Here is a 19,643-nt window from a genome sequence, read left to right as displayed (position 1 = left end):
CCTTAGACACCTTCTCCTTAGGGGGGACCTGATGCAGAATGAAGAGGGTTATTTGTCTCCCCAGGGACATTACTATGCATTCCAGCAGGCTTGATACCCCAGGGAACAGTTTCATATACCAGGGCAAACTTGAGTAGTGAAGCTGCATGGGAAAGGAAGTGGCATGAGGCAGGCTGGAGGTGGGAGCTGAGGGAGCAAAAGATTTTATGTTCAAGACACTATCTCTTCTCCTCACTAGTACAGAGATGATTTTTCACCTATTTTATTTGGCTAGACAAGACCAACAACGTTATGAATTTAGGCCAACTTACCAATACTTAACCCAAACCTTTCAGTTCATCCTACCTCTCCCACATCCTAGAGTAGCACATGGCCAACAGGTATGGTAGCCAACTTGGGAACAAGTCCCACTTTATCCCCACAGATACCAATTTGCAGTTAAAATCTGCAACTATGAAAATTACTTCCTTAACAATTAAAACAAACTTAAGTGCGCATTTAAACATTTGCTTCTTGCTTGTTAGATGGAAATGTGGCCTCCAAGTCCACCTCTGATCCACATGTATATCTCTAGGCTGTGCTGAAAGTACAATTTCATTAGTCTAAGAGATAAGCAGATACCACCAGATCTTTTGGAATTAGTATGAAGAATAGAGAAGTGTATCACATAGCCTTTCTGAGCAGGTACCTCCCTCAAGCTTTTAATATAGTCCTTCAACATGAAGTCTGTTAAAATCTTTACCTTCCTACTGTTAGGAAGAAGGAGGTTTGTACCAAAAGCAAATAACAAGCACTGGGTAGGACAGTTTAATTAACATATGTCATTTGGTAACATGAACAAGAAGTCTCAGTACATGCCAGCCTCTCAAGGTGAGATACATTTTCTTCTCCTAACTGCAGTAAGAAGAGAGGTACTGTGAGACCCAACCCTGACCTTCTTATGTTGATGCTTGGAAAGCCGCTGTAAAACCTTTTTAGACAAGTCCTAACATGCCAGACTTGCCTGTCAAGATTACTCCACTGCACTGTGAAGGCCACAAATGCTGTTTGGCCTCATCTTCTGGGGCCACAAGAGCAATTTCCTTATCCAAGGAAAGGGAGAACTGAGCTGGGCTATCTACATACAAAATCATAGAATCAGAGACCTAAAGATACCTAAAAATACCTAAAGATCCAACAGCAGAAGTTCAGGGCAGAACTAGAGGCCCCTACACTTCAGAGAATACTGATGCCACCTTCCCTTTCTTATTTTCACATGGATTAGAGAGTAAGGTCCAATTTCTATGTGCCACATAAAGTACACTTGAAAATTTCTCCCTGCCTCAGAGACTCCAAGGACCTGTTTTTCATAGCAACTGAAAATAAACTAACTTGTCTATTGATGTAGTGACTACAGTGGACCCAAGAACTTCACCAGTATCTCAACGAGCCATTACAGTTATTAATAAGCCAAAAAGTATTGATAAGGAACTGGTGTCTGAGCAGCTACTCCCATAACGAATTTCATGGGTTTTTTTTAGCTACACAGCTCATGTTTGAGCTAATAATCTCTGCCACTGGATGAGGTGACGCAAGATACAAAACAAAGCAGATGCCCGGGATTCATGGAGAACGTGGATTCTGGATCAGCACGCTTAACATGGAATTTCTCACACATGCAAGTGAAATGTGTCTGTGACACTGCTGGTTATGTCATGATGACAAATTTCCTTTACAATTAGCATTCTTCAGCCATGTGATTAATGAAATCGCTATTCGCCTACAACCGACATGCATCACATTTCCATGGATTCGAGGAAAAACAGAAAAGACACTTCACGAAAACATCTAAATGTGCATAGTTCATCCTTTTCCCTCTGCAGAGAAAACCAGCCAATGCCACCCAAGATGGATTCCTGACTTGATGAGAAATGATCCTGGACAGAAAGCCTTCAGAGACAAGTACCTGACTTATCAGAAATTAGATGCTTCAGCCCACACCTCTCTGCTTACCCCCTCTGCAGAGAGTTAGCTGCAGCCCCCTGTGCTGAGGGGTCCTTACAACCCCTCCTTAGACTTTGCAAGGCAGCCACAATCTGCCTAAAATCCTTCCCCAATTCCCTGTGCTACCCTCTCCAGGTAGCACCTATGGGCTTTATCTGGTCAAACCTGTACTAGAGTTTTACTACTGATGGGTGAGGGACTGATTGGAGATGTAATCTTAGGTGGAGTGAGCTGCCAGACACCCAGTCTAGCCTCAGGCAACTAGCAGTTAGGATGAGTACCATGTGCTTCTTCCATTTCTCTCTCATAACACATTTCTCTTTCATAACATCATTTCTGATGCTTGCTCCAGACTGCCCACAAACCAGTGCTCCTTCCTTTTGTTATGAAAAAACTTCCCAACCCTCTTCATGAATCACCACGATGCAGACAGGGTTGCACAGATGACCTCAATATTAAATGGGGGGAAAAAAAAATCCTGAAATACAGTCTGAAGTGCTCCTCAGAAAGACACATTAGCCACCAGCTGTCAAAGCCACCCACTGCCTGGGGCACAAGACCCCACAGGGACCTGCAGGGCCACATTGGGCTGCCAGACCAAATTCTTCTGCCAAGCTGCAGCACTAGCCCTAACAGATCAATGGGCACCAGCAGAAAAAAAAACCCACATCACCACTGAAATCCCACCAGCTGGAGACAGGATAAGGACCTCACAGACTTGTCCTATGAAGAACTTAGCTTTCAGTAGACATTTCCAGTCCTGATAATGCCATGATGTTCTTCCAAAAACACCCTCGGCAGCACTGTCCCCACCACAGACAGAAACCTCAAGAACAAGCAGTTTTCATTTTGGTTTTTATGACATGCAGGCACCGTACCGCAGGCCAGTGGGGTTTGTTTCGGCAGAGGACATCTGCGTCGTGAAGAGCTTGCTGGTAGTTTTTCATCAACGTACAGAGTTCTGCTCGCTGTGCTATTAGTGAACACTTGCAAGGAGCTGGAAGACAAAAATGGTTGCAAGGAACTCCATTAAAAGAAGTATTAGGAGGTGTTAAATACAGTAACCTAATTTCCAGAGTAACCTAAAAAGCATTACTGTACAATGGTTGCATTTATACTCTCCTGTAATGTGAAAAAGGCAATTCCTTCCTTCTTTGAAACATATTCTTCTCAGCCTGTCAGCAACCTCTACTTTTCATCTAGCAGGAAAGATTTCACATTCACACACAGGATGCCACCTGCTCTTTCCCTCACATTGCTTACAGGACACTTCAGAAAGCAAAAAGAAAAAAGCTCCAAATGTTTCTCCCCAGTGTGGCTTTGTTTGAATGAAATCACCAACACAGGACTTTCACTGAATGTTCCTGTAAGAAAAATGCATGCAGCCTGCATATTCCATATCCAACTGCGTACCTTTACCCTCCTCAGGGCAGGTACACATGATCACACACACTGCCTCAGTACACACACATTCATGTATAATTCAGTTTGCATAGATTACGAACAACCCAAGCATTATTTTCTAGTCCCTTCCTAAGGTCCCAACAACACATTAGAGATGGTAATCTTCTTCCAGCATAAAATTTCACAGAATTACAAGAAACCCCTTGGCTGATCCATGTTTAGCTTGTCCATCAGGACCTAGACCCCCAGGTATTTTCTACAGGGCTGCTGTCTAGCCCAGCCCATCCTGTTGCACAGCATTATTGTGTCCGAGGCACACTTGCCTTTGCTGAAGTAGGCAAGATTGGTCAGCCTATGCTCGGGGTTGTTGGTCAGCCCTGCCCTTCAGCACATCAACCTCCTCTTCCTTCCCCCGTCTGGCGTCAAGAACAAACTTGCTGACATGTTCTGCCCACTCGCAAAGGCTGTTAATGAATGGCTGACACAGTTCTACACCATTACCAACACCTAAGCAATGCCACTAGCGGCCATCCACCCAGCAGCCCTCAAGCCATTAACCACCACCCCATGCCCCTGATGGTCGAGCCAGTTGTCCAGCCTCCACCCCTACTTTCTCAGCTTGGCCAGGACACTGTGGTAGGCTACGTCAGCAGCCTTGTAGAAACACACTAAGCCCCAAACAACACTATGCCTTTGTCGCTGAAGTTATCTGATCTTAGGAGATGAGATTCAGGTGTGATTTGCTCTTGTTCACTCTTGACCTTCATGTGCTGAGAAAGGCCTTCAGAGGGCTGGAAGCTATCTGTCCAGTGATGACAGCTAAATGCAGTAATCCTTAGCCAAATGTGAGCTAGTTAAAACTGTCATAGAATCATAGAACAGTTAGGGTTGGAAAGGACCTTAAGATCATCTAGTTCCAACCCCCTGCCATGGGCAGGGACACCTCACACTAAGCCATCCCAACCAAGGCTTCATCTAACCTGGCCTTGAACACTGCCAGGGATGGAGCATTCACAGTCTCCCTGGGCAACCCATTCCAGGGCCGCACCACCCTTACAGTAAAGAATTTCTTCCTTATATCCAACCTGAACGTCTCCTGTTTAAGTTTTAACCCGTTACCCCTTATCCTATCCCTACAGTCCCTAATGAAGAGTCCCTCCCCGGCATCCCTATAGGCCCCCTTCAGATACTGGAAGGCTGCTATGAGGTCATCACTGGGATTAAGCTTTAGAAAGACTCTAAGGTGTGCTGAGAGACAGCACCACCTCACTTCTACAGGTCTTAAACTTCACCTCCAAGGCAGCTCTCTCAAGACTTTTCCTCCAGGTGTCACCTCCTGCGTGTCCCTATGCAGGACTCTTGCCTCCATACCTCTCCTGCTCTCTCCAGCCTGCTCTGCCTTCACTGTTTGCATCTCACTTCAGCACAAGCATCTTGAACACATCCTCAGTAAGAGCACATTGCCCATACAAAGCCTGGGCATACACACACATGTATATAGACACACAGACAAAGCACGTAACTGCTACAGGTGCCAGTGAGGATTAAGTTCAAGCCCCTACCAGGAGGGACAGCCTAAGATCACATCTCCATCCTGACACCTCCTCCCCTGAGTTGATGCTGGCACTCGTGCAGCAGGCTCGCGTGGTTGCACAGAGAACCAGAGCAAGCAATCAATTGACTGGAAGCTAATCCAATAAAAACAAATAAATATAAAGATTTAAGAGGATCAGTTTCCCCTCAACTGGCTCACTGCACTGACAGGCAAACACCCAGTGCCAGGACAAGAGATGAGAAGGAAGGAAGCAGCAAGTACTCCTGCCTCTTCTGGCTGTAGCATGGGCTGATGCCAGACACAGTAATTGCAGAATGACGTACCAGGGATGATGCTGCCCCACTGGGCACATCACTGGTCCCAGACAGTGATGGCTAGAGACTACATCTGAAATAAGGAGTTCTACAAAACCTAGTTCGCACTGTGGGGTTTCTGTCATTCTTTTGTTCGGCTGGCTTATTTTAACTATTACACATGCAGACTTCTGCAGTGATCCACATTTCTAGCTGATCTCCTCAAAAGATTGAAAGTTAAATGAAATTGAAAACAACCTAACATCTTCAAAAGCAAGCTTTTTTCTTTTACTCTTAGAAGACGCTCAAATATTATTTAATTTAGCTACCATTTAAGCAATCCATCTTCTGTATTAAATATGAATGCACACTCTGTATTTCTACCATCCTATCTGCTGCAGGAGCCAGGCAGTACTGGGTGGAGTATCTTTTGGCACCAGGGGGAAAAGGAAACAGTGTAAGATTAGGGGGCAAGCAAGCCACCTTCCTGCTTCTGTTCACTACTGCCCATTTCAGCCACGCTGATACTTCCTAGCACTTTTCAATACACAGTTCAGCACAGTTCATACATTCAGCAGACCAGAGAGCACAGTTTCATCTGCTCTTCTGGGGGATCTTGCCTTCACTGCAAAAGCTTTAACCAAAAAAAGCCACCGCAGTGCACAATGGTGTAGCAGAGGCTGCAAATCCTCCCAAAGCAAAGCTCAAAGGCTCTTTTCCAAAGGCAAAAGAACAAGCTACTGAAAAAAGCAACCCCAAGGCAAACTAGAAAGAGCTGCACGTATTCAGGGCTTGTACTTCTTGCTCAGGGAGTCTCCATCAGAAAGCATAAGGTGTGGCCCATCCTAATGAGTAACTGGCAAAGAATGTTTAGTTAACAGAGAGAAAGGGGATTTAAGAACAGAAAAACATAAACCAGCTTTGCCAGAGAGCAGTGTTTATGAGACTATACTGCAACAGGTTTTCTGTAGTGAGATGAAGCAGCCAAGACAAGATGCCATAGGTGGAGCAGTGTCCATTCAAGCTCACTTCACTCCCTGACCAACAGCACAGCCTGAAACCTCACCAGCTTTGTGCTCATGCATCCCTTGATCTCTGCCAGCCTCCAGCTGCCCATGGGACCATCCCAGGATAGCCTGTGGCTGGTCCTAGGGCAAGGCTAGGTGGACTGACACCTCCTACTCTCTGTCAGTGGAACTGCGGCATCAGCTGGATGACTCCAATTTAGGGTACGTGCAGAAGTATGAAGAAAAAGTTAATATCCAGCTACAACCTAAATAACTACAGGGTTTCTATAAGCACTATGATTATCATAGAAATCAACTAGGTTGTAAAATACCTTTAACATCACCAAGTCCAACCTTTACCCCAGGACTACCAAGACCACCACCAAACCATGTCACTGAAGGCTTCACTACATGGTTTGTGAACACTTCCAGGGACAGTGATTCCACCACTTCCCCAAGTGCCTGATCATCCTCCCTTTTGGTGAAGAAATTGTTCCTAATATCCAGTTTAAACCTCCCCTGGTGCCGCTTGTGGCCATTACCTCTTGTTCTATTGCTTGTGCTTGAAAAAAAAAAAATCATGTCACAGAAGGTGGAAGGGGAAGACTCAAAGGCATACATGCTGGCATGCTATGAGAACTGTAAAGTTAATCTGGGGAAAAAGTCACACAACAGCTGATAGTTTGTTTCAAAATAATGCACCCATTCTTTCTTCCGGTAGTTAGAGAGAAAAAAAAAAAATTTCAGGCCAAATTAAAAATAAAAAGCATAGAAATTTTACTGTTTCCACAATACCATGTGGTATTTCCTGAATGGCGTTTCCGGAATCAAGCTCTTCTGGGAGCCTGCAGCTGCACAGCAGAATTTATGCTCTAGTCAGCAGTAGGGATCCACTGCTGATGCTGCCAGGATCTGTGGCTCCAGGCAGGTGGGACACAGAAGCTTCTTGAGAGCTGCTGGTTCTGGGAGCCTTCCCAAGCAGCTCCCTCCCTCACAGCCATAATCCCAGGGCATCAAACCCCACCACAGACAGTGCCCAGAGCCAAGGGGCTTGGTGGCTCTTTACCTCCTGGACCCTCATTGGGACCACCAAGTATTGCCTACCTTGAGCGTGCTTGCCAGCAAGGATTTTCCAAACTCCTTAACCTTCCGCTCACATCACCACCTTTGCATTCCTCTGCGTTTGTTAGATCCTGCTGTTACTTCTGCAGAAGCTAACACCCAAAATTACTTTTCTAGATATGCCCAAGCATTCAAGTTGGGGTTTTGTTGGGGTTTTCTTTAATAAAAAAAACACCCAAACCCCTCTGCTGCTTGACTTTGTGAGGCTGAGAGGAGGACTCCCCATAATCTCCTTGTGCCAGAAAGGCATTTAGATCAATTAAAGGAATTCACCAAAATGACCACAGATGACGGTAAAAGTTTTATTGTAATAAACTACCACTGAGGTTTAGTCCAGGAACTAAACACAGAAAGAATAAGCTTAAAGTTGCCAGAACTCCCTAATCCTCTTTAGCTGGTGTTTCTTCCTAGAAAAGCACGTTTTATTCAAATCTATTTCAATCCTAAGCATATTTCTTGGATGCATGAGCAGAACTGAAACAGCGCCATCACAAAAACACCGTCGTGTTATGCTAGAATCAGTCTACACAGGTTTTCAGGGGAAATCTTCCTTACATTTTAAAGAAAGTTCTGCCCCTTGAGAGAGTAAGAAAGAAACTTGGCCTATTTTGTTATATTACACATTCAGTTATGAACAAGTCAGTACTGAAAGCCTTTTCATAAGGTTAAAAAAACAAACATTTATTTTAATTTCAGTGGGAAATTAGCAAGATGATATAGGAAGCTAGTTTTCTCCTCCAGCCTTCATACAAGTATGACAAGTCCATGCACAGGGGCTGTTTGGTTGGGGGGTGTGGCATAGAGGAGCCCACTTGATGAAATAATTAGCAGAAGCAGTAAAGACATTCAGGACATTCAAATAAAACCTCATTCCACCCTGAAAAACAGGGTCTACTTTCTAAACTGTTTAAGAGGGACAATGCACATTATGGCATACTTGCCATCAGCAAGACCACATTTCCTCACTTTTCAGTCCGCCTTAATTGGATTTCTGGCTGCCCCAATCCCCGGAACTCAAAAAAATCTGGAGAGGGATTTTTCACAAGGACATGTAGCGACAGGACAAGGGGGAATGGCTTTAAACTGACAGAGGGAAGATTCAGGTTAAACACAAGGAAAAAACTCTTTACTGTGAGGGTGGTGAGGCACTGGAACAGGTTGGATGCCTCATCCCTCGAAGTGCTCAATGCCAGGTTAGACAGGGTTTTGAGCAACCCGGTCTAGTGCAAGGTGTCCAGTGAAGGTGGAACTAGAGATCTTTGAGGTCCCTTCCAACCAAAACCATTCTGTGATTCTATGGTTAATAACTACTTTTCTAAAAGAGTAGCATTTTCTGAATAACATGGCTTTTCACTCCCTGTGTATACATCACTGGCAGCCTTCAGGTAGTTAAGTACCCAAAGACCCCAAAGGAAGCGTGCAAAAGGTTTTAGTGCACAGGGGATGCAAGGAAAGATGCCTCAGCCCCTCTTGCAGTCAAACACCCTTCCACTGTTATTATGAAACAGACACTTGCAAACAGTACTGTGCAGGCACATATAACACCTATTTTCACCATGTGACCAGAGCTGGCAGATACAGCAGAGTACAAGTTTAGGAGCTCTTGATAAAGGCTGAAGTGATGAGGACCAGCAGTGCAGGGTACCACCATCCTCTGCTTGGAGCCTGCACCACCAGACAGCAGCCGGCTTGCAAGTGCAAAGACCTTCCTCATGCTGCCCGCAGCCAGTGTAATGAAACATGTCACCTCCTCTTTGGCGGCGATATACAGGACATGCTTTGCCCTGCGACATGCTTACCTAGGTGCTCTCTGGTCTAGAGAACACAGGGAGACATGAAGAAACTCCCTTTTATTATTACTTCGACTGAAAAAAAAGCAACAACACAACACACTGGTGACAGATTAGCTGGATTATTCTTAAGAACATACTATTTTAAGACTGAACTAACTTCTCTCCAGGCCTCTGTATTTTGCTGTTCAAAATCCCAGACTTAAGAACACTTTTTTTCCTGTGTGCTGGACAAAATGCTTTAGATTCCAAGCATTTTTATTTCAGGCTCAGGAAGTCCTCAGCTGTGAAGTTTCATACATTATTCAAAGCTGGACTGTCATCACCACTAAGCACAATTAATCACTACTCCCATCACTACTCAGAAGCACTCTAAGGGAAGTTATACTGATACCTGGAAGAAGAGCTGTTACAAAGAAAGCGCAGCTAACTTTGCACCCTCATTTTCGTGTTGTACATACAGCCTCAAAAGGAAGAAGCATGCCAGACTGATTACATTAACCTACGGTTTAGTTTGCATTTCCGCAACCACAAAACCAATGATAATCTTCTTTACAAACCCATTAAGTAATGAATGGCATGGTACAGCCAAAATCCTCAATGCAAGAATGTCTCAGTTTAGAGCTAACTGTAACGTATTAGATCATTGCTCCCTCCCATCCAAATCCTATCTTGCAGTGCTTTGCTAGATGCATTCTACTTTCTCTCAGATCAACACCCCCTCCCTATATTTTAAGTTCCCACCCTATCTTTTAGACATTTGTGTACTGCTTCAGGTGACGTATCCCAGGCATCTATGGATGCTCAGCACTAGTATAATAAAATCATTAAGTACACAAGTGTGACTCTTTTTCAGTGCTTACTAGTTGTCCCACCATTCAGTTTGGGGCTCAGTTAAGGCTTCACTCCAAAGCTTCAGTCAGAACCGAAGCATCCCCTCAAACAGCAGGTACAGAGACTGTCCCAAAGCACAATGCCTACAGAGTGAAGTACAAAGCCGTAACCACCAAGACAAATTACCTCAAGAGGTCAAACCCCTGCCTGATCGCCAAAGCACCCAATGAAAGGCCCTGAGCCTCCCTAGAAACGGGGAGCTGTGCTAGGTGCACATGAACCCGTGATTCGGTAAGACCCCAAAGACATGCTGCTGTGCTGCTCAGCCAGGTGGGACCAGCTAAGTAGATCTGCCATGATCATAGCTAACAAGATCAACCTGCAGCCAGATACTGTACCATAATGACTTTACCAGTGATAACCTAGTTGCCCTTTTTTCTACTAGTTACTCTTCAGGTCTCTATAACCTTCCCTTTCTCCAGGTAAAGCCTATTTCAGCCCAGAATTTCTGACTCTGCAAGTCACAAAAAGGACCTTCTTGTTTCTCAGTTATTACCTCACTGCTTCTGTCCCAAAATAGAGCTGAACACTTCATGTATTTGTAAAAGAGAAAAGGAGTGGTGCAGTATCCTACTAAGATTAGGAAGCACAAGTCGGTTCTATAAATGTCTTCTTCCAAAGGCAAAAGACATCCTGTTATACTTTCTCACAGCAAAGGAAAAAGAACATGCTGTTTGAAGAGACTTCAGAAATTCTTCAGACTTTCTGCTATGCAGGTATCGTTCTTTGTCTAGAATTGCTGAAGTAGTTCAACTATTTATAGGAAATTACATCCATGTTACATACAGTGGGGGGTAAATGCTTAAATACTCACCCCATCTTAAGTGGTACATAACTAAGTTACATAAGCAATGCTAGCTACTTTAAAAAAAACCACCCCACACTCAAAGACTGCCTACCAGACAAAATGATGCCTCTTCCCCTGTATGCCTGTGATGGGTAAGCTTCCTGCCCCCATGGCTCTAGTCCTGCAGCCCTGCAAAGCCTCTGCTTTCAGCAGACCCTCTGCAGGCAGGCAAAACTTCCACAGACCCAACTACATGATGTGAGCTTTCAAACGCAAGCTCTTTGCTAATCAGTAGTATAAGCCCCTGCTCCCAAGTAATTAGAATCATAGAATAGTTAGGGTTGGAAAGGACCCTAAGATCATCTAGTTCCAACCCCCTGCCACGGGCAGGGACACCTCACACTAAGCCATACCACCCAAGGCCTCGTCCAACCTGGTCTTGAACACTGCCAGGGATGGAGCATTCACAACCTCCCTGGGCAACCCATTCCAGTGCCTCACCACCCTTACAGGAAAGGATTTCCTCCTTATATCCAACCTAAACTTCCTCTGTTTAAATTTTAACCCATTACCCCTTGTCCTATCACTACAGTCCCTAATGAAGGGTCCCTCCCCGCATCCCTATAGCCCCACTTCAGATACCTGACATGTTTCCAGTGGTATTGTATATGAAGTATTTACTACTGTTTTTCAAGCACTACCTCAGTTAAAAAAAAAAAAAAAAAAAAAAAAAACTAAAAAACCACAAAAAACCAAAGAGGGGTGGATGGACACAAGTCTGCAAAATACTTTTAACTTAAAAATAACCCTCGGAATACTGCAACAGTCTCCAAGTAACACCGACTTCTACTTTTACACATTTTTCTGCTCATGTAAAACAGAACAAAGAGGTTTTGGAGACAGCCTTTAAGCAGATTAAAAGAGGCAATTTTTACAGAGGGATGGGAAAGTTCCTTTTTTTAGCACAAATCCTCTAAGCAGCAAGCATCTATTTTTTTCATAGCATGTAATTTCAGAAAGACCACATCTCATTCTTCACTTGGAAGTCACACTTTCCTTCAGGAGCTACAAAATTAAATATTCTTCAGATAAATTATTAAAATGACAGAACCATTCACTGTCCTAGGAGTTACGACATCTGTCTACCATGGCTTTATTTTTCTCTTATGGCTCATACAACAAAGACTTACTTCTTTACTACCGAAAACTGTAAAGTGTTCCCAAGATCCTGTGAGGAAGGAAGGTTCTATCAACCTCTTTTTTACCGCATCAGAAAAATACAACTGACATCACCTTCTAACAGCAATCTATCTTCTTGAAATACTGTATAAAAGAAGACACAAAGTGTTGCCCAGAGAAGCTGTGGCCGCCCCATCCCTGGCAGCACTCAAGGCCAGGTTGGATGGGGCCTTGAGCAACCTGGACTAGTGAAAAGTGTCCCAAGCCATGGCCGGGGTATTAGAACTGGATGAGCTTTAGGGCCCTTTCCAACCCAAACTGTTCTGTGGTTCTATGATAATTCATATGTAGAGGTGCATGTGGATGCTCTCAAGTGGTTTTCTTTGAAAAACCACAACTTCAGTCCAAGCACACTGCTAAGGAGTCCAAGTTCTCAGAAAACAGCAGCATAACTAATAAAATGGAAGGCCAAGGAATGCAGGAAGACGCACTTGTTTTCTCTGTGCAACACTACTAGTTGGTTGGGTTTTCTTTGGTTTGGGTTGTTGGCTTTTTTTTTTTAACCTGTTAAGAGTTACCAATATAGAGGGGAGGTAGAAGGGAAGGAAAAGCCAAAGATACTCATCAACTACTCACCCACCCAGCCAGTACACCAGAGTTGTATAATTGAATTTGTTTCCAAGAACACCAACATGAATAACTGTATAAACCAGAGGAGATAGGACAGGACAAGAAGGCCACAATGGTTTGCAGACACTCTACACTGAGGTCAACATCCCATCTGCTACCTGAGCGAAGCAGGGTCCACATGCTCAGGAGCACAGAGGCAGGACCAAGCTTCCCACCATGCAAACTCAATGCTTGGCATGGGAAAGCAATGGGGGTATGGTGACCCTGAGCAGGCAAATTCCTAGCACGCTACTCAAAACAGTCCAGTGAGCAAGCTGGGGAGCAGGAACCAGCATGACACTGTCCAAAGAGGCTCAGTCTGCTTGAGAACAGGTTTATTTTGGCCTGAGACCTCATGCGCACATGCCTGATGCTCTCTTTATGGCCCTATTCTACAACCTTCTGGCCTACCTCCTTAAATTGTTTCGAAGGGAGAATTTGGAAGGCACCAGGTAAGTTTCTGTTAATCACTTGACCACTACACTAATGCTGAGTGGCCACACTAAGCTTTCTTTTGGATCAGGCCAATTTATGGTGAACACTCACTGGGATGAGAGGGAAGAAACACTTCTTCTAGGTCTGGCCGAAAGACATATACCCCTCTTTCCACCAAATCTCAGGAAAGCACCTACATTTTGTTTCCAGCAATACCACAAACACTACTTCGTGGGCTGGGGGTCAGCAGCTCTCAATCGAAGGAGATGGATTGGAGCACCTCGCTTGCTTGTCCTGCGGCATGCTACCTCTGACACTACATCAGGCTTCATATAAACACGTCTCCTCTCCCTGGCCTTTCCTGCACCATCCTTTATCCACTGGAAACAGAGACACAGGTTGATGACTTTGCAATAAACCCCCCCCTTTGCACGTGTATCTATCCTTCACTATGGTTTTAAAACTCTGATATAACTGAGCTTTACCTCCTACATGCTTACTCTGAATCCCTTGAGGAGGGAAATTAAAATGCTGGGCAATTTGAGCAGCTACACACATCAGCTATCCCTCATCCTAAGAAAACTTATTTCTGCTCAGAAAGAGCCCATCACACCAGAAGTAAACACAACCACTCCAAGGATTGCTGTGTCTTTCAATGCTCTCCAGAGAGCAATTTGGCAGACTTTGCAGCGGTGGGTAATTACACACCAGAGCTAACATGCCTCATGCAGAAGTGGGGCATCCTGGCACGCTGGTGTCCAGATACGATGTGTGCCACTTTGTTGGGAGCCAGACATGATTGCACAGCAGGCAACTGAACACCTGCTTCACGGTGCTGCAGAAACCAGGGCATGGCTATCACTCCCCATCCAAAGCAGCTCTTTAGGGATTAGGGCCTGGCAGGCACATGGCCCTTCCCAGCAGGGCTGCAGGCCCACATGCAGGCTTGAGAGACCACCCAAGACCTACACCTGCCAACACAGGTTGGGAACCAGCGCCATTACAAAACACCAGCAGCAAGACGACTGCGTGGCTGGGCTTTTTACCTATGGGGAGGCATCTTCAGCCTTATTTACAGGAAAGGCACAGGATGCTAATAAGCTTGGTACAAAGGGCAGAAAGAAATGCTGGCTGAAGGCATGAGCTGCTGCCAGCCAAACCTTCCTACACTCTTGTGTGTTTGCCCACAAGCACACCCTCACCCCCAAGAGAGCTGGGTCTCCTTCAGAGCTGTATAGCATTAACTTTAAAACCAGCAGACTAGCACAAAGTGTACAATGTGCTCCTGTTTGGACAGCATAAGACAATATTTTCTGATAAATAATATTCCCCAAGACTGAACATTGTTGTTGTGCTCCCACCCCTGCCACAATACACTCTTCGGCTGTACAAAGTTATGCATGGTACTTGGAAAAAGCCCTATTCATCATCTTCCCAATGAAGGAACAGCCATATACTCCCAAAAGCACACCCACGTTAATTTGTCACTGAAATCTAGCTTCCTTCAGTTTCAGGCACACAGCCTTCAGGTGTCTGTAAGCCTAGAGACACAAAAGCAACTGTACTCCTCCCTGGTACAGTCCCTCCAAAAAACATCTCCATCAGAAAATAGGTAAGAGGAAAAGGGGTGCAGAAAGCTGCAGAACCTAAAAAAAAGCCCCAAACCCAAACAAAAAACAACCCTGCATGCATATATAATAACATAATTCAGTTTAATTGACCTAAGAGTTCATATATTCAGAAGACCAGTTAGGAGATAAGGGATGGCAGAGAGGAAGCCCACCTCTCACACTCCATCTCTCTAAATTTCAGGGAAACAGCCCTGATAGCAAGATTTGGACAATCCTTGATATTATGATGGCTGAGCAGCATAAAGCTTGGCACGAAGAGCGATCCAGCTGGAAACGAGCACTTCCTTTCAAGCAGCCTGACATGTGTTTGCTTTGAAGCTGTGGTAATTAGATACCCTGCAATAACGAGGGATCTACTCCGATGTCTACAGCAGCGAAAGAGCCAGTGACTTTGTTCAAAACAGCAGAGATCACCAAGCTGTGGACATCTCAAAGGGACTAGAAGGACCACATAGTAAAACTGATTTTGTTAAAAAGAACAGAAAAAACCTATACAACCACACTTGAATCCATAGCAGACTATGAGAGCTAACACAGGAGCAGTAGTGGTACTGCAGATCTGATAAAAGACAAAAGATGAACATACATGCTAAGAGTAAGCTTTTGCAGGACTAACCAGTTAAACTGGAAAAAGTTGACAACCTGAAGGCATGCAGACCTCCTCTAAAACCCGAGATTAGGAGCAGATACTCCAGACTGTGCTGGAAGTGTACTGGCTACATGACAGGCAACTTTTACAGTTTGTACTTGAAGCACCTCAAGAAGTAAAACGCAAATCAGAAGACACAGTTTCAAGTCAGAATGAGGAAGTAATCAGGAACTGGAAAACCTGCACTCACATCACACAAAGCCAGTTGTTGCAACTGGAGCAGCAAAGTACTGCACAAGAAATACCAGTAAAAAAACCCCATTGAACCTTGTGTCCTGCCAAGAAGCCTGGAATTTTTTTACCCAACTTTATACAGCAATTGTATAATCAATGTACTCATGTGTCTTCAGTCTCTAAGAAGAAATTCAAAAGATACCCATGCCCTTGACTCTCAGTAGTAATACATAAGCATGCGGAGGTTAAAAAAAACACTTATTTTCTAATGCACTGAAGTCCTAAATACCTTACAGTGGCTCACAAGCCTTTCAAGTTGCCCATATGCTAACACTTAAGCAGTACTGAACGGTTAGAAAACATGTTTTTCTTCCTTACCCCTCGCCCCCCCCCCCCCCCCCGCTCCTTATTTACTGCAGTACTTGGCTGGGAAGCAAGAAGGCAACTCCAGCAAGCCAAAAGGCAGTACCTGATGAGCACGTGTTAAGAATTTCAGAACATGAAGTTCAGACAGCAGGTTGAGCTGTGAGAAATGGCATCAGCACACACAAAACAGGAAAACAAGTCTATGGTTTTAGGATTTAAAGAGCCAGTGAGATACCTACCTTTTTTTTTTTTTAAATTCTAATTGAAAATAGAAGTCTTAGTAAGCAATTTTAGAGTCACTGACAGTTTATGAAGAGATTCCCAGTGTACTTGGGAAATCACAGGAAGTACTTGGGAAAGACAGAAACTAGTACACTGTGAGGGAGTTATCTCAAGACCCTGATGCACAGCAGCCAGGGCTGGAGGTACGTGCTCCAAAGACAGGAAGGGGAAGGACAGACTGTGAGAGAACACGAAGCACCACACTACATACACTCTTCCCTCCCAGTGCAGGCACAGCAAGAAGCACACAGAGTTCTCTAAAAATCATGTCAAGCACTTATTTAATTGACAAGAGGCTACTCTCCCCAGGAGAGAGACCCTGAACCTAAAACATTATGGGACACCACAACTGAAAACCCACTGTATCCACCACTGACCTACATCAAGCCTCCCCCCTCCCTCTGCTTCACCTTCCTTCTTGGGCTCTCCATCCTGCCCTACTTTAATAGAGATTACTTCAGCTAAACCACATAATAGTTTTACAGGGACACTCAGCTAACTGAAAACTTGTCACATCTAGCTGGAAAAGTGGAATAAATAGCAGAAGTAATGGTTTCTGCAGCCAGCATTAGTTACGCTATCCCAAATTCTTCCCTGATGCCTATCACGCAACCACAGCAAAAAATGGAAGCGAATCAGGGACTGGGGTAACTGTGTGTTTTTTTTCCACAGCAGCCAGCAAAATAATAATAAAAATCAGAGCCATTTATCCCTAGCTGTAAAAACTAGGAACAAGGATAGTAATTTTACTCCAAGCAGGGAAGGAGCCCTTCCACAGAGAAGGAGCAGTTTTCTCCACATTTGTCCTCTGAAGAGATTTACCCACAGGATTTCACCTCTGCTAAAGCAACCAAGGCTTTCTGCCCCCTTCTCCTCAATTAAACCAGACATCTATCATGCTCAAGGCTGGAGGAGTGGCAGATCGTGGGGGATTTGCTGAGATCCTGGCTCTTCCCAGCTCTAGGCGTTTCAGATACTCATGGTGTTGTACCACCCCCACCGCTTGCAGAGCAAACAAGCCAGAAGCACGCAGTACACACACAACCATTACTATAAGGCTACAACCGCGCGAGCAGGATCCACCTACTACTCGGCGCAGAGGCTGAAAACAACCCAGTTTTGATAAACTATGCCCGCCATCGGTTTGGCAGAGGAGGAAGGCGGGCAATGCCATTTTTATTCAAACCCAGGCTCTTCAGAGAATACGTTGCACACAGAAACACTACATGCCTATAAAGAGATTACCCTCAAAAGGCAGGCGAACGATCTCTACAAGTCAAAATGCAGGTTTACCTCTCGAGTATTTCTGCACAGCGTAAGACAAAGGAAATTCTTTCAGCCTTTGTACTCATTAATATTTCCTTAAACGTTTTCAAAGGCAACGTTGTGCCGAAGGTGCAACCGCACGTAAGTGAACGATCGCGATCCACACACTAATTTCTTCCACGAACCCACAATGGTGGTTAACACAACCGTTCCTGCGTATCCTTTACTAAAGGATGTGTTTTCCCGCAAATAGGAAAGTGGGTTTTCTAGAAATACTGCATAATGAGTCATCGACTGCAAGCAGCTCAACGCCAGGCACCTTCTGAGCAAGGGCAGAAATAACAGTGGAACAAAAATAGCCATTCACTGGGGGGAGGACGGGGGGAAGGACCCACTGGGAGGGTTCATTCTCTAAACTTCCCCTCGGCGCCCTCTCCCACCATTCACTACAGATCACACACATGCACACGCCCCGCCCGGCTGCTGCGGGTGAAGGGGGACCTCACCCCCTTCCTCCTCTTCCCCCCCCGGCGGGCGCTCACCCATCTCCAGAGCCTGGTTGTACTTCTCCAGGGCGGCCGGCAGCTCCTGGCGCTCCCGCAGCGCGTCGCCCTCGGCGCGGAGCCGCCGCGCCCGGCTCTCGGCTCCGAACCACTTGTGCAGCAGGTTGCCCAGCACCACGTTGACCCGCGGGCAGGCAGTCCCGGCGGAGGATGGCTGCGAGGCGCCGGAGGTCGTCTCGCCGGGGCGGCGCGGGCGGTGGCAGCGGCCGCAGTCGCCGGTCTCGGCGCAGCGGCGGCAGTGGGTGTGCCCGCAGTGCAGGGTCACCGGCTCGCACAGCAGCCGCCGACACAGCGGGCAAGCGAACAGCTCCGGGGGTCGGCAGCACGCCGGGTCTCCCAGCCCTTCGCTCTCCGCCCCGCCACCGCCGGTGCCGCCGCCGCTCCCCCACGGCGGGAGGCGCAGCTCCTTGTCGCGGATGCTGAGGGCGAAGCTCTCGGTCAGCTCCCGCAGCTCCTCGGGCCGCAGCCGCGCTAGCCTCGCCGCCGCGCCGTAGGCGTCCAGCGCCTCGGCCATGCGGCCGGCCCTCGCCAGCGCATCGGCGCGGCGGAGGCACAGGCCCCGCTCGGGCTGCGGCAGCCCCGCCAGCTCCGAACCGTAGATCTCGGCCGCCAGCTCGAAGTTGCCGCCGCGGAAGGCCTCCTCCGCCACCTGCAGCATCTCGGCGCACGGTCCCCCCGCCGCCGCCGCGGACCTGGCTCCGTTCGCGGACCCGGTCCCGGCGGCGGGGGGCAGCGCGCAGGGCCCCGGGCCCAGCTCCATGCCCGCGCGGCGCCGCCGGCCCCGGGCCGCCCTACTCCATGCTGGACCCGCGGCGCTGCCGACTCCGGCTCCTTCCTGGGAGGGGACGGCGACGGAAGGGAGGGAGGAGGGGGCGGGTCACACCGCTGCAGCAGGGGGGGCGGCTCCCGGGAGTGGGGGACGGGGATAGCGGTGGGAGGGGAAAGGGGAAAGACCGAAGGGGCGGGGGTCGACCCGCAAGCGTCCCCTCGAGCCCGGCTCCCGGCTTATGTAAGGGGCGGTCGGTTGTGTAAGTCGCTTCTGATCGCCCTTCACCGGGGCGGTGGCAGCGGCGGCGGCGCCGCGGAGGGAGCGAGAGGCAGCTGCCTCCCTCCGTCGCTCCCGACCCGCCCGGCGGCAGCTACCGCCGCCAGGTGCTGGCGCCGCACGTGCCCGCCCGCCGCCGCGCCGCCTCGCCCGCACGTGTGCCCGGCCCACTACCGGCGGCGGCCGTTCCCGGCCGGAGTGTGGGGGTGAATGTGTTCCGCTGTGCGGCTCCTGCTGGGTTTAGCCTTTTCCTTCCCGTTTCCTGGTGCCCGGCCTTAGCCGCTTCCTCGTCGGGGCTCCCCCCATCGCCTCCTCCGCCCCGGTGCCGGCTTTCGCCACCACCGCCTCCCGGTACCGGGACTCCCCCTCCGTGTGGCATGGAGTGGGTCGGGGCGTACTGTCGATTATTGTTCGGTTGTGTTTGTCCGGCCCCCGAGAAGGCGAGCGCGTGTTGCGTCTTAAACAGAAAAATAATAAAACGCAAAAAAATAAATATAGTAATAAAATTTCCCAAACCCCACAACTCTCGTAGGAAAAAAAAAAAACACA

At 47.2% G+C, this 19,643-nt stretch overlaps 1 protein-coding gene across 2 annotated transcripts in view; it reads right to left on the bottom strand.

Moving 5' to 3' along the window:
• The window catches only part of LONRF2 (LON peptidase N-terminal domain and ring finger 2), a 37,431-nt gene extending 18,527 nt beyond the window's left edge, over nt 1-18,904 (bottom strand). The window contains exons 1-2 of one of the 2 annotated variants that reach the window (XR_008973882.1): nt 18,029-18,904; nt 2,862-2,980 (exon numbers count right to left, since the gene is read on the bottom strand). Coding sequence is in view for 1 of the 2 variants with exons in the window: in XM_057422220.1 (XP_057278203.1) it covers nt 2,862-2,980; nt 18,029-18,809 (900 nt within the window). In the remaining variant the exon portion in view is untranslated. The remainder of the gene's footprint in view (nt 1-2,861; nt 2,981-18,028) is intronic. The other variant, XM_057422220.1, reaches the window with a different exon arrangement.
• Nucleotides 18,905-19,643: the final 739 nt, after the last annotated feature.

The sequence above is a fragment of the Pezoporus wallicus genome, unplaced genomic scaffold (assembly GCF_028554395.1).
Source record: "Pezoporus wallicus isolate ANWC-B61680 ecotype Strahan unplaced genomic scaffold, APGP_CSIRO_Pwel_v1 contig_5785, whole genome shotgun sequence".
In the NCBI taxonomy this organism is placed as follows: domain Eukaryota; kingdom Metazoa; phylum Chordata; class Aves; order Psittaciformes; family Psittacidae; genus Pezoporus; species Pezoporus wallicus.
Note: the sequence above shows the minus strand (reverse complement) of the source record. Positions and strands in the feature narration are given on the sequence as shown.